The 12,543-nt window shown below is 38.3% G+C and overlaps 1 protein-coding gene across 1 annotated transcript; it reads right to left on the reverse strand.

The window, feature by feature from the left end:
* Positions 1 to 137: 137 nt before the first annotated feature.
* Positions 138 to 4,487, reverse strand: LOC117422233 (protein FAM181A-like). The gene is made up of 2 exons (XM_034036983.3): positions 4,344 to 4,487; positions 138 to 3,897 (listed from the first exon to the last, which is right to left on the reverse strand). The coding sequence occupies exon 2, from the start codon at positions 3,795 to 3,797 to the stop codon at positions 2,907 to 2,909; it is 891 nt and encodes a 296-aa protein (XP_033892874.1). The 5' UTR covers positions 3,798 to 3,897; positions 4,344 to 4,487; the 3' UTR covers positions 138 to 2,906.
* Between the last annotated feature and the right edge of the window lie 8,056 nt (positions 4,488 to 12,543).

A 12,543-nucleotide genomic window follows, 5' to 3' on the forward strand; every position in this document is an offset into this window, starting at 1 on the left:
TATGTGTGTTTTATTACAGAAAGAAAGTCTTACAGATGTCACATTTTTGTTAAATAATGAATCAGTGAACTATTTAACTGACGAAGAATGAATGAATAAAGGATTAGCACAGCAAACCCTATTGGCCAGGCACTCCAAATGAATTAAATAAATAAATACATTGGTCTCTCCAGCAGTGTCAAACCTCATACTGATGAAAAAAAGAACAGAGGGCTGTCAATAAAAGAGTAAGTAGCTTCAAATGATGTTTTCTTACTGTTCTCTTACTGTACCTTCATATGAGTACTTCATGCAATTACTCACCTAGTGTGCAGCAGTGTACTGGCATCAAAACCAAAAGAAAACTTCACCCAAACTAGCAGGTCCCTAGATGGATTCTTTTAAGACACTTTGGGTGATCTAGCTAGCCTATGTTACATATATCTATGGCAGACAACTACAACCATAGAGCAGCTTCTGAAGTCTAGTGAAAGACAGAGCAGAAATCTCCCCTCTGAACCAGAACGCAACTAACACTACAGATCCCACGGCACGCTTTCAGGAAAGTGCAAAGGTTCCAACCTCCGTGTCTGGTATAAGTTACAATAGTAGAAAAACAAACAAACTCCTGGCGAGTTAATGCTCTATTTCCTCCTTCCTCTTTGAAATGTGAAGAGGGTTAGCTTGAAACAAAATACTACTTATTAGCAGATATACACAGTGTACACAGTAAATATTTATAATTGACCTAAACAGAAATGGATGGGAAATGGCAGGACGTATTTCACAGACACCAGGCTATCACTGTCTGTTAGCGTGGGAAGGGATCAGACATGACCCAGGGTGAGCTCTGTGTCTCATTTCAGAATGTTATTCTGATGTGCCTCCAAAATAAACATTAAATGTGTACAAAAAACAAGAGTATCTCTTTAAATCCCTTACCTGTTTATAATTCAACAGTGTATGTTCTGTATAATTATCTTTTTTGTTTCTGCTTAGATCGTTATTTGCTGTGCTTACAAACTATTCCAGCAAATATTGCTTTTAAAAAGACACAAGGCTGAAGGTTGATTTTCTGAAGTGAGATTTTTCTGCGTGTGTTTTTGTATCACATTCTCTTTAATTTGTGGTTGGACATGCAAGCAGACTCCCCCTAGTGGCCACACTATTGTAACTGTCATTTCTTTGGAATGTAGGTTTATTTTAATGATCCTTTAGTTGCTTTGATTACTGAAGAAAATGTGTGTTAAATTTGAACTAAAACAGCGTGGTAACTGTTTCAACTCAATGATCATTGTTTTGTTATCTACAGTTCAGAACCAGTTATTCTCATATGGATCTCAAGCGTTATATATTGTAAGCAACTATTTATCATGGTAGCACCTCTAATTCCTCTTGTTTCTTGCTAATACTTTCAAATGGGTTGATATACTGTGATTATCACTTTAAAACAGTGGCAGTAAATGCACATGGCTTCCTACTGAGTTTCATAAGCTGACTGTTTTATGTTTTGTAGTTATTAAGCATTTCTCCAAGAGTTATATGTATAACAAATCCACAAATGTAGAATTAATTTGAGTGGAATACTGTAGGAATAACAGCTATTCCACTGGAATTTTATAAGAATATGTGATCATTATTCTAAAGTGTAAGTACATTTTCCATAACATGCACTGCATCACATATTTTAGAGACACGTTTCGTTTCTTGGTAATGCCTGTCACTTAATAATAAGCTACTGTTTTCTTTTTCCTATTGAGGTCACTTAAGTTTAACCAATTGCAGGATCACATTCTATTACATTTGGAAAGCAATTCAAGACCTTTACCTTTGAAAATGAGATCAACATTGCTTCAAAAAGATCATACAAAATGAAAATAAATGGCTTCTGTCCATTTCATTTAGAAAGCATATCTAATTTATTGAAATTGCTTTAGGAATTTACATTACAAGACCAATTAGGACATTTAAAAAAATGTTGCTGTATAACTTGAGTGAATGCAGTATTGTTTTATAGATACTCAATGACGTTTTCTTCCAAGCAATCCCTCCATTGCGAATTAATTAGTTTAATTCAAATGTCCTATTACTTCAATGATATATGCACATATTTAACATTCTACAAGGGATGCATGTGTCAGTACCAACATAAGCATAGAGTCACACATAACTACACATCTGAGATATGGTATTCACTAACATAGCTGAATTTGAAGCGTCTATATAGCCCTCTGCTGTGCAATTTATAGCATGGGTTGAGACAAAGACAGAAGGAACCATGTGGTTCTAGAATACTCAGGAAATATATATTTATATCAGTGTATTTGGTAAGTTTATTTCTAAATCAGAACTTCCCTGCCCTTATTTTTATAATTGAATTGAAATCTAATGCAATACAGTTCCTCAGTTGTTTTCCTTCATGCTGCCACAAAGGCCACACTATGAATTGAAATCCCGGTTGTTTGGTAGTGATTGTATATATGCTTTATGGGTTTGATGGGATTCAGAGGGCATTATTGAAAAAGTTATCAGTAACTCATGCATCTGATCAGAGAATATTAATACAGTCAGTACTTGTCACACTGGTGATGAGGTTTAGAAAGTATTAGTAAAATGCTTTAAAAAAATAAAAGTTCACATGCTTCTCACCCGTAAATGCAAAGTATGCACAGTCAGTGAATACACTTTGGGCTTATTTTTTGTCTTTTTCCTTAACATGTACAAATGTTAAAAGTGCTTATTCTTGTAACCATTCGTTGTATTTAAGCCTTTTTAGAACTAGTGTTTTCAATTATTTTTACTTGTGCTTTTTGAAAAAAATATTAACATTACTAAGTGATACTACACATTATTCACAAGACGCTTTACTCCAATGACCATTTACAACATGTGTTTCTGAGCCTACCGTATGTGCTCCTCTTTTTAATTTAAACAAATCCAAAAACACTGAAAATTGGCGAAGGAACACTCGGTTTTGTTGGGATTGGCTTCAAAACGACATGTGCGTGGCCCTTTTGTCCAATTATTGGGTCTTTTGAGAAGATGTGTGCCTCTGTCGGCGACGTCGAAGCTTTTCCCCAAAGTCCAACGTCAGAAAACCCTGACTGTGGCAAGACTATATGGCTTTGGTAAACGTGTTGTCCGTGGTACTGAAATGGACAGCAGCCACACAGGTTCATCCTACTGGTTAAGGAAGCCATCTCCAAAGTCACTGGCTCCTTCTCAGTTACGCTCTGTTGGATAGCAAGTGCTGAATGTGGCTTTAGCAACTCGGACCGCTTCTTTCTCTTCTGATCCTCGGGTCTGTGGGCCGAGAGTCCACCGTCGCTGATAACCTGTTTTTTCTTCCAGACAGAATGGAAAGGCTCGTGCTTCTCCAAGCTATTGGCCGATCTCGGTTCTTCCCAGAAGGACGCAGGTAGTTGTCGTTTCCTCATAGGCACCTGATCTTGTCTAGCGTGGTCCCTTTCGTTTTTTAATTTTTGTTCTGGGTTGATTGGCTCTTCACGTCCCAGATCCGACCCGAACTTTTCACTCAAGTGTCCCAAATTGATGTTCCGATTTGCATTCTCCAAGGCGTACACACCAGACTTGTCCTCCAGAGCCCTGGCAGTGTTTGATTCCGCTGACCTGGACGTGTGGCATCTGGGGATCCTGGAGCACTTCTGAGAAAAGCGTTTCAGTTGTTTCTGCAAATATTTCCTGTGGTCCACCGATCGCCTACACGGGGCCGATTTGTCCAATGCCGCCTTGATATCACTCGATGCCAGGTTCACAAAATTTAATAAAGTTTTCACCTCGCTGTCGCCGCATGCCATTTTCACATCGTGAGTTTGAGAAAATCAAATCATCCAAACACAATATATCACCAGCAGATTAAAATCTCAACTTTGTTGTCCATTTTTTTCAGATACGCACCTGCAGTAAAGTAATACAATGTTAGAAAAGTACAGGCAAGTGTGTTAACGATAACAAATACACAGAATACATATGCACAGATCCGCTTGGGCATATGACTAGAACCACCATTTCAATTTCTAAAAAAAAAAAAAAAAAAAAAAGAAAAAGAAAAGAAAAAAACAACATAGAACAGCTATAAATCCAGCAAAAGAAAAGAAAAAAAAAACATAGAACAGCTATAAATCCAGCAAAATCGTTATATTGTTTTTACCAGTATGTTAATAACTACTGCATTGGCCCAATATTGGCATTGTTGCCAACCATACATTGACAACTGCGTGCATGGTTAAATGGTATAATAATAATAATAATAATAATAATAATAATAATAATAATAATAATAATAATAATAATAATAATCGATTGGATTCAATAAAATCTATAGTTATTTATCAATGGATTACCCTGTGACTCTTCTGACGGCGTCCCAGTAGAGCGACTGAAGGAAAAAAAATAGTTTTACCACTTGAGCACTGTGAATGAATATAAACTGCTTGTAGTTATGGTGCTTTCTTCAGACCAATCAGCAACCTCTTCCCGTACACAATACACCCCAATCAAGCACTAGCATCACTCTGTCCCTCATTCTTTGCCATCACAAATTGTTGTCATAGAAACTCTAAGAGAAAAGCAGCAAATGCGCTCCATTCTGCAAACCCCTCCCTACCAGGTCTCGCTTCTTTTTTTTTGGGGGGGGGGGGGGGGGGGGGGGGCGTGAAACGTCTTATACTGACGTTGTGCAAAGACTACTTAAATCTTTTATTCTTGAATATAACTTAAGTCTGTCTACGGGCTGGCAGTGGGCATGCTTCAGTGCAGCTAAACAATACTAGCTTTTACAGATCAGGCTAGGCTACTTTTAACTGTTCTGATCTGGGCTTTTTTTTCTCCAGGACTGATGTCTGAAGAAGCAGGATTGCAAAAGAACTCTAAAGAGATGTGCACATATCCATGGAAAGGGGGCTTGAGCGCTCAAGAATCTTGTCTTTATATTTGCCCCCTCAATCGAGCCACACAAAAGCTGAATTACTCATTCAAACCCCGTGGGACAAAGGGAAAGGAGTTGGATAGCACTCTTGCATTTGTAGTCAAACAGTTAGAGACTTAAATCGAGTCGTCATGATGGAGAAAGAGAGTTGGACAAAGACCATAGAATTGCCATCAGCAAACATTTTCCTGTGTCATATTAGTGGGGTCTCCATGGCTCCCTCTGGCCCGGGGACAATAGCACAAGTTTGCACACTCGACTACTGTCACCCTGCCAACGCTGGCAATGGCCAGAAACAGGACAATCCCCTGGGAGAAAGCATGGGCGCTGCGGGGAAGGGAGCAATAGAATGGGGGGAAAAGACTTGTGATATGCTAATTGAGCACCATCCCCTTATTGAGGGAAAAACTATGCAATCTCCCAGTCCCCCCTCCCAAACAACCTCTTCCACTTGGCAAGGTGGCATTTAGATACGCCACATACATACATTTAGAAGTCACCCTTAAGCCATCATCTTTACAGGGATTTCCACAATTTGAGTGTATAGTAAACAAAAAAGAAGTGTTTTTAGACCGTCAAATGAGCAAAATAGACATGCCTTTTATGAAGTGCCAGGCGGTCTCTATGAAACACACCCAAAACTGCGTAAAGAACATGTGTGAACACGCATTTTTTGTGTTTTACGAACACACAATAAACCTCGTCTACTTTTATAACACATTTTCATACACGTACCGGTGTGTTTGTCTATGAATTATTTCACCTGCTACATTTCCACTTGTATTCCAAATACCACACAAATTCCAATGATACTCCTCCAACTGGCAATCTGCGAAGTATTGCATATTCTCGCACACCATTGTATTTCGACAAAATACTGTCTGGGACGTGAAGGTTTTTTTTTATTTTGTTTTGTTTTGTTGTTCGCAGGTGCACGATTTGTTTTCCGTGTTAAATGCCTGGGACGGTCATTTGAGGGTTACGGTAATGAATACCGCGGAGAGCACCTGCCATCTATGACCCCAGTCCCCCTCCCCTTCTCAGCTCTTTTGTGTCTACGTGGGAATTTCTTGGCTGCCGAAGGTAATGTTGCTGTTCTTTTCCAAACATTTCACAACTTGTGTGCGGAGGAATAAATATACATGAATATATTCTCGTTGTTTTTACAGTGTTACTGATCTACACGTATAAGTTTGTGTATTTTGCCAGCTGCAATATATAGATCTAGATTATTTATTATCGAGACAAAAGCATTTAATCTAGACAGTGTATAATCTTTAATCAATAGGGAGAAACACATTTGGAAATTGGTTGGAACGCCATTGTGATTTGTATATGTGTTTTGGGGATACATTTGACGGGGATTATTTATGTAAATTACACACATTTTTGTAAATTACACACATCTGCACTGCACGAAATTGAGATGCCTTACGTTCTGCAACTATGGACAATTTACAAGTTACTTACATTGTAAAGCAAATCATATATTCCCTTGCATAGGTTCATGAAAACTCCATATCCCCAAAATCTGATTTGGGGGATTGTATGGACATGATAGTGTCACATTATTTCACCAAGGAGTAACTCCTGGAATATCTGATGTGCAATGGGAGTGTTGGTTCAGTCCCTTTAGTTTTGTAGTTTCTTCTCATAATAATCACATTTCTTGTGTCACACTTATGACGCTAACAGTACTTTTGCTTGTTAAACGCGTAAGCCCAAGTAGAAAAATATCAATGTTGTAGATGGAAATAATTATCATATAACAAAAACATCATTGTTTTTTTTCCCTCTCCTGCTGCAGAATTCCTGTTCAGTTCACAGAGTGACAGGTGGAGATTTGAAACCAAAAATATAGCAAAAATACCTTTTACCTGCGTTCTACATTTTTTAATTCTATTTTTCTAATGGTGTGTTTAGGAGCTGTCCCTGGAGATTTGAATACCAAATGACATACAGGTCATGAAGCAGTGCTATATTTTTTTATTGAATCTATCCTAGAGTACAAGAAAGTATCAATGAGAGGGGAATGTAAATAAACTGGACAGCCAGCAAAGTCTGGTTTGATATCAATCCAGGTGAAGTATGGCATTGCTCGTCATGGTGAAACTAACCAAACATGTTAACTAACTAACGTTATTGTCACATTTTGCATTTTTTACATCTATTTTTTACTTAAACACCCCAAAATATGTACTAAACAATGTGCTTATTATTTTCAATTAATTTTGTTAAATTCCATGAAAAAGAATTCAAACTCACCCTTTGGCTCACTCAGTAAAAAGCACTGTCACTGAGCATACGCGGTGAGTCATGTGAGTGTGGCTCGAATCACTTCCGCGCCATGGTGACGATGACCGGGGTCCCACAGGGAGTTCTGCATTGGCCTTTGCTCTCCCGCAGGGTAAGGGAGGAAAATCTCAGTTCATGCTTCCATTGACATATTCGAATGGAGAGTTCCCAGACTGGGCCCTCATCCTCAGGGTTTAGTAGCTTGAGTAGCTACTGTTGCTTAGATTCATTCGGTGGGTGAAAAGAGACTATTACTATTGATTGGACGATAGAGACACAGGTTGTCTGTTGATCAGCAGTCCTCATGAATGGGTTGCAGTAGAATTACATTGGTGTTACATTTTAAAAATAAAATCTAATAAGCCCAGAACCTCATGCAGGTGATTTGACTGGTTGTACAAATATTACTTTACATTTGAATTTGACATGCAAAATGCAATCTTTTTAGAAACCATAGAATGTTTATACAAATGGAAGGCCATTGAAGCCATCAGGGCAGGCACATGCGATTTCCAGTTATCAATGTTTGCAGAGTAAGCCACTAATTTTGACTCAGCATATAATGCACAGTTCACAGCCTACCTCTGTAAAGCACTTTGTGATGGTGATCCACTATGAAAGGCGCTATATAAAGATATTACTATTATTGTTTATGTTTAATCTAAGCTGCTACCTGGGGATGTTCTGGTTCAGGGTCACTTGCTGCTTGTGACGCCACTTTAAGAGGCCGCCAGATCCTTTTGTTCCCCTCTGCTCTTTCTTGTTCAGCACAATGTACATCTTAAAAGAGTAATTAACAATAGGGCACTTCTCCCAGTGCTTCTTACTGGAGGCCTGTGCTTTGAAGTGTCTTCAGGGAGGCAAGAGGGGAATGTGGGCTGATAAATCATTTACACCAGAACAGCCACTGCACACATTATAATAATGACACCACATGCCACCACAGCAGACAGACACAGACCAGCTGGGGGATTTTTTTTTTAAATTTTTTTTTAAAAAATTTTATTTGACATTTCAAAATCTGACATCTTTTTTTACTCCTGGAATTTTTTCTGGCATTTAGATTCAGTTAGAGAGGAAAAAAATCCCAAGGAAATTTCAGAGGATTCCCATGAAAGTGGCTGTATTTGTTGCTTTCTGTTGCTAAAGAGGCTTCCATTATTAAGACACTAATTATGCCTTTCAATAGGTTTTTTTAAAAGTAGGTGATTTCGGAGAACAAATGGTCACTGACAGTTTAGTAGTTTGAAAATATTCCAAATGTTTCAAATATTTGTAAGCAGCAATGTCATTCCAGCATCTCTTCCCATTGGTGTATCCCTTTATGTAATCAGTGGGCTGAAAGCTCATTTTATTTTAAATGTTATCTCTGACCATTTTCAACAAGTAGCCTAAAGAATGAATGGCATTGTTTCAGGAGATGTCATCTTGTCATCTTACAGGAGGTTCTGCCTGCTAATACTGTAAGAAATGATTTTTTTTAAGGGACATGCTGCACATGATGTATTAACTTATTATAAATCACAAAAATGAAGAGTATACTTATAAAGTATAAAGTATAATTAATAGAATCAGATGGTTTTTATTCTCCGACTTTGTTGATGAATCATCTCTGTCCATGCTTGCTGACCATAAGTATTTTTATTGACAGAAGTAAACAACACACTTCTGTTACAATGCATGCGCATGTACTATTCACAAAACAAAACAGACATTAGTTTACAGTAAGCTAAAGCTAACTGTTTATTCAGAATGTTTTACCAAAGGAAATGACCTCAATTCGCTTTTAAAAAGATTTGTCATTCAATATGCTGGTAAAATATTTTTTATTTAGCTACTTGGACATGGAATTCCGTGCATATTAAATCTGGTTGGAAATGGAGATTTTAATTAATTAATTTGATTTTAGCAATGTCATTCTAATTTGTATTGTCGTTGAGCGTGTTTGTAATTATGTTTGAAACGTTTATGTACTGTAACAACAATCCTCTGTCTTGGCCATGACACTCTCTCTAGTTAAAAAAATGAACTAAAATAAAAGACAAATAAGTTCTAAGGTGGATTTGTGCCCAGGGCTCAGGAGTTGAAAAGCTAATGCATTAATCAACAGTGCTGCTGGTGGTAGTCCCCTTTAAAAATAACATTTTTAACTGATTACATTGATTCACTCTGTGGCCTGGTAGATAGTCATTGGACCTTGTGCCATCCAGCTGTGAAATTAGATCACAGCAGGGAATCCAGATATGTTGATCCTCAGTTTTTTTTCTTCAAATTTCCAATCATCAAACTCAAACTACAAAACAGTACTTCTCTACAAAAAAAAAAAAACACCTTTCTAAGTTCCACTGTCTAAAATCCATCAATGTTGTGACAACCAGCCAGAATTCATTTCCTAATGTGAAGACATTGTGCTCCCTTGCAACATAAACCCTGTTCACAACAGACCCTTTAACATGGTGGTCAGATATGTTATACAATAGCTTATTCCTTTCCACTGGACGAGAATGAATGACTGTGAACCCACATAGAGTCTTACACTAATACAGTGTGGGTGGAGGATAAATTGACTTCATCTAAAACAATGTCTTGGTAATTAATTTAACACACAATCCCTTTTGAAAATATTTTTTTCTATCTTTCATAACATCTGTAGCATTTTCATATAGCAGTTTTTTAATCCACATTCATTTTATCCCTTACAAAAGTTACAAAACTATAAAGCAGCTGCCATTCTGAATAATACTGAGCTCTGTTGCTGAAATTAAGATTGTTTTAATCATTTAACTGGCTGCCATGCTCTTCCTTTGTGGTCTTGAGAAATCGTGTGACATTGTGACCTTTGAACTCTGTTCACATGGTATAGGTGAACAGAGCTGACACTGAGGGACGCTATTCAACACAGCATTGGGAGATGCCAATGTCTGTATACAGAGAGAGAGAGAGAGAGAGAGAGAGAGAGAGAGAGAGAGAGAGAGAGAGAGAGAGAGAGGTTCTACTGATGAATGTGTGATTTTAATTCAACCTATTTACTCTAAAGTGGTTTTCCTGCCAAGCAGTCTAGACAAAATGGATTTTGTTAAATGTACTACAGCTCAATGCAATAAAACGAATTATTAACAGCCAGAAGGGAAGACATTGTAACTCCAAAGTGCATTATTAATGCAACCCCACTGTACTATTTTAGTGTGTGTTACATCCATGTAGCATTATAGGTTGTAAGTGTCTATTATTTATATCCATTTTGCTTGCTAGATTCTTTTTTTCTGCTGTGTATACATTCTAATACATTCTATATCAATTTAACCAGATATAACTTATTTATCATTTATTTAACCCTAGAACCAATTTAACCAGATATAACTTATTTATCATTTATTTAACCCTTATTGGGTGGAGAAAATATATTTCATTGATGTAACTAGTTGCCTTTCCTTTTGTCCAAACACAAGATTGTAGATTGTACAAATATGTTGCTATATTTTGTGTTTTTGTTGTTAATTCATTCGTAGCCCCAGGACCTGAAGGTGATATAGTTTATCTAATTCAGTCCATAAAATCTTTTCTGCTGTCTTTAGTAGACATTTCACTGTATAATATACCGTATGTATTCAGATCTGCACTCAATCAATCTTGCCATCTCTTCTCCTAGATGTTTTGTTCATTCATACAAATCCCTTTATTTTTAATCCATTCTACTATGTTCTCTCCACAATGTGTTAATCCATTTGGCTGCTGGTTTTGACTCATTCTCTCTACGTTTCTGACACACACTTCTCAAGTCTCGTCATGAGCCTTGTAGCTGGGGGAGTCGGCTTTGAGTTTGGGGTGTTTACTTTGGACTTTCCTTTTGTGAGTGATTGAACCTGAGCTGTGAAAACTGCATTCTGTTATTGTTTCGGGCTGCTAAGTAGTTTGATGGCAGATGGCAGCGAGTGTGTCTGCAAATAGATGCTATGTGACCCCCAGCAGGATCTCAACAATAGTGCAGTATGTGTGTGTATGTGTGTGTGTGTGTGTGTTTGTGTGTGTGTGTGTGCGTGCGTGCGTGTGTGTTTGTGTGCGTGCGTGCGTGTGTGTGTGTTTGTGTGCGTGCATGCGTCCGTGCGTGCATGCGTCCGTGCGTGTGTGCGTGCGTTTGTGTTTGTGTGTGTGCGTGCGTGTGTGTTTGTGTGCGTGCGTGTGTGCGTGCATGCGTGCGTGTGTGTTTGTGTGCGTGCGTGCGTGTGTGTTTGTGTGTGTGTGTGTGCGTGCGTGCGTGCGTGTGTGTGTTTGTGTGCGTGCGTGTGTGCGTGTGTGTGTTTGCGTGCGTGTTTGTGCGTGCGTGTTTGTGTGCGTGTTTGTGTGCGTGTTTGTGTGTGTGTTTGTGTGTGTGTTTGTGTGTGCGTGCGTGTGTGCGTGTTTGTGTTTGTGTGTGCGTGCGTGCGTGCGTGCGTGCGTATTTGTATGCGTGCGTGAGACTGCACATGCTCCTTGACATTCACCTCTCTGCGGATTATGCAGCTGTTTCCACAAGTCTGTGGTATCCCGAGGTAATACAACACCAGTGTGTTAAATATGAAACACATGCATATGTATCGGAGGTTACTACAATGTTAAATGCTTACCAAATTCCCAACATACAGTCAGATTCCAATGGGTAAGAAATGTAATAGATTAGCATATTTCATTATATTTTCTCAGATGAAATAATTATCACAATTGGCATGGATAATAAATATAAGAAAAAGAAGAAGAAGGAGAAGAAGAAATCATTCTAAAGGGTTCTGTTGCCCCCATATTGAGTGATTATCTTACTCTAAATCTGCCTTTACCTGCCTTTGAGCATCCCTTGAGTATCCTAATTATTGGACTGAACAGCCTTCCTCATTCCATTCAAATCATGTGACAATGTGACTTTTCGACCTACTCTGCCTATTTATATAGGCAGAGAAAGTATGTAGGGCTGACAGAGTTGAAAGGTCACATTGTCACATGATTTCAATGGAACGAGGAAGGCTGAGTCCCAGCACTTAGGATTCTCCAGACAAGCTCAAAGCCAGGTAAAGGTAAAACAAGGTCAAAACTCAATATTGAGTCAACAAAACCTAGAACCCACAGCATGATTTATTAACTCCTTTTTTCAGTAAAGCTGGGTTTTTTTGTTGCATGATTTGCCTTGCTTGACTGCGCTTTACCATGCTTCCCTTTCCTTTACAGTTCTTTCCAACAAGCTTCCCAGCATTCAGTCTCACATCTCTGAGCTGATCAGATTTCAGGATCCAACCAACCACGTTTGTCAGATGGCCCTGTAAATTGGAATTAATTACAAGATGCTGCCAGAA

Source organism: Acipenser ruthenus, chromosome 15 (genome assembly GCF_902713425.1).
Source record: "Acipenser ruthenus chromosome 15, fAciRut3.2 maternal haplotype, whole genome shotgun sequence".
NCBI classification, from domain to species: domain Eukaryota; kingdom Metazoa; phylum Chordata; class Actinopteri; order Acipenseriformes; family Acipenseridae; genus Acipenser; species Acipenser ruthenus.

Bases quoted from the DNA above. Each gene is read 5' to 3' on its own strand.
- LOC117422233 (XM_034036983.3), bottom strand. From the start codon at position 3,797: ATGGCATGCGGCGACAGCGAGGTGAAAACTTTATTAAATTTTGTGAAC.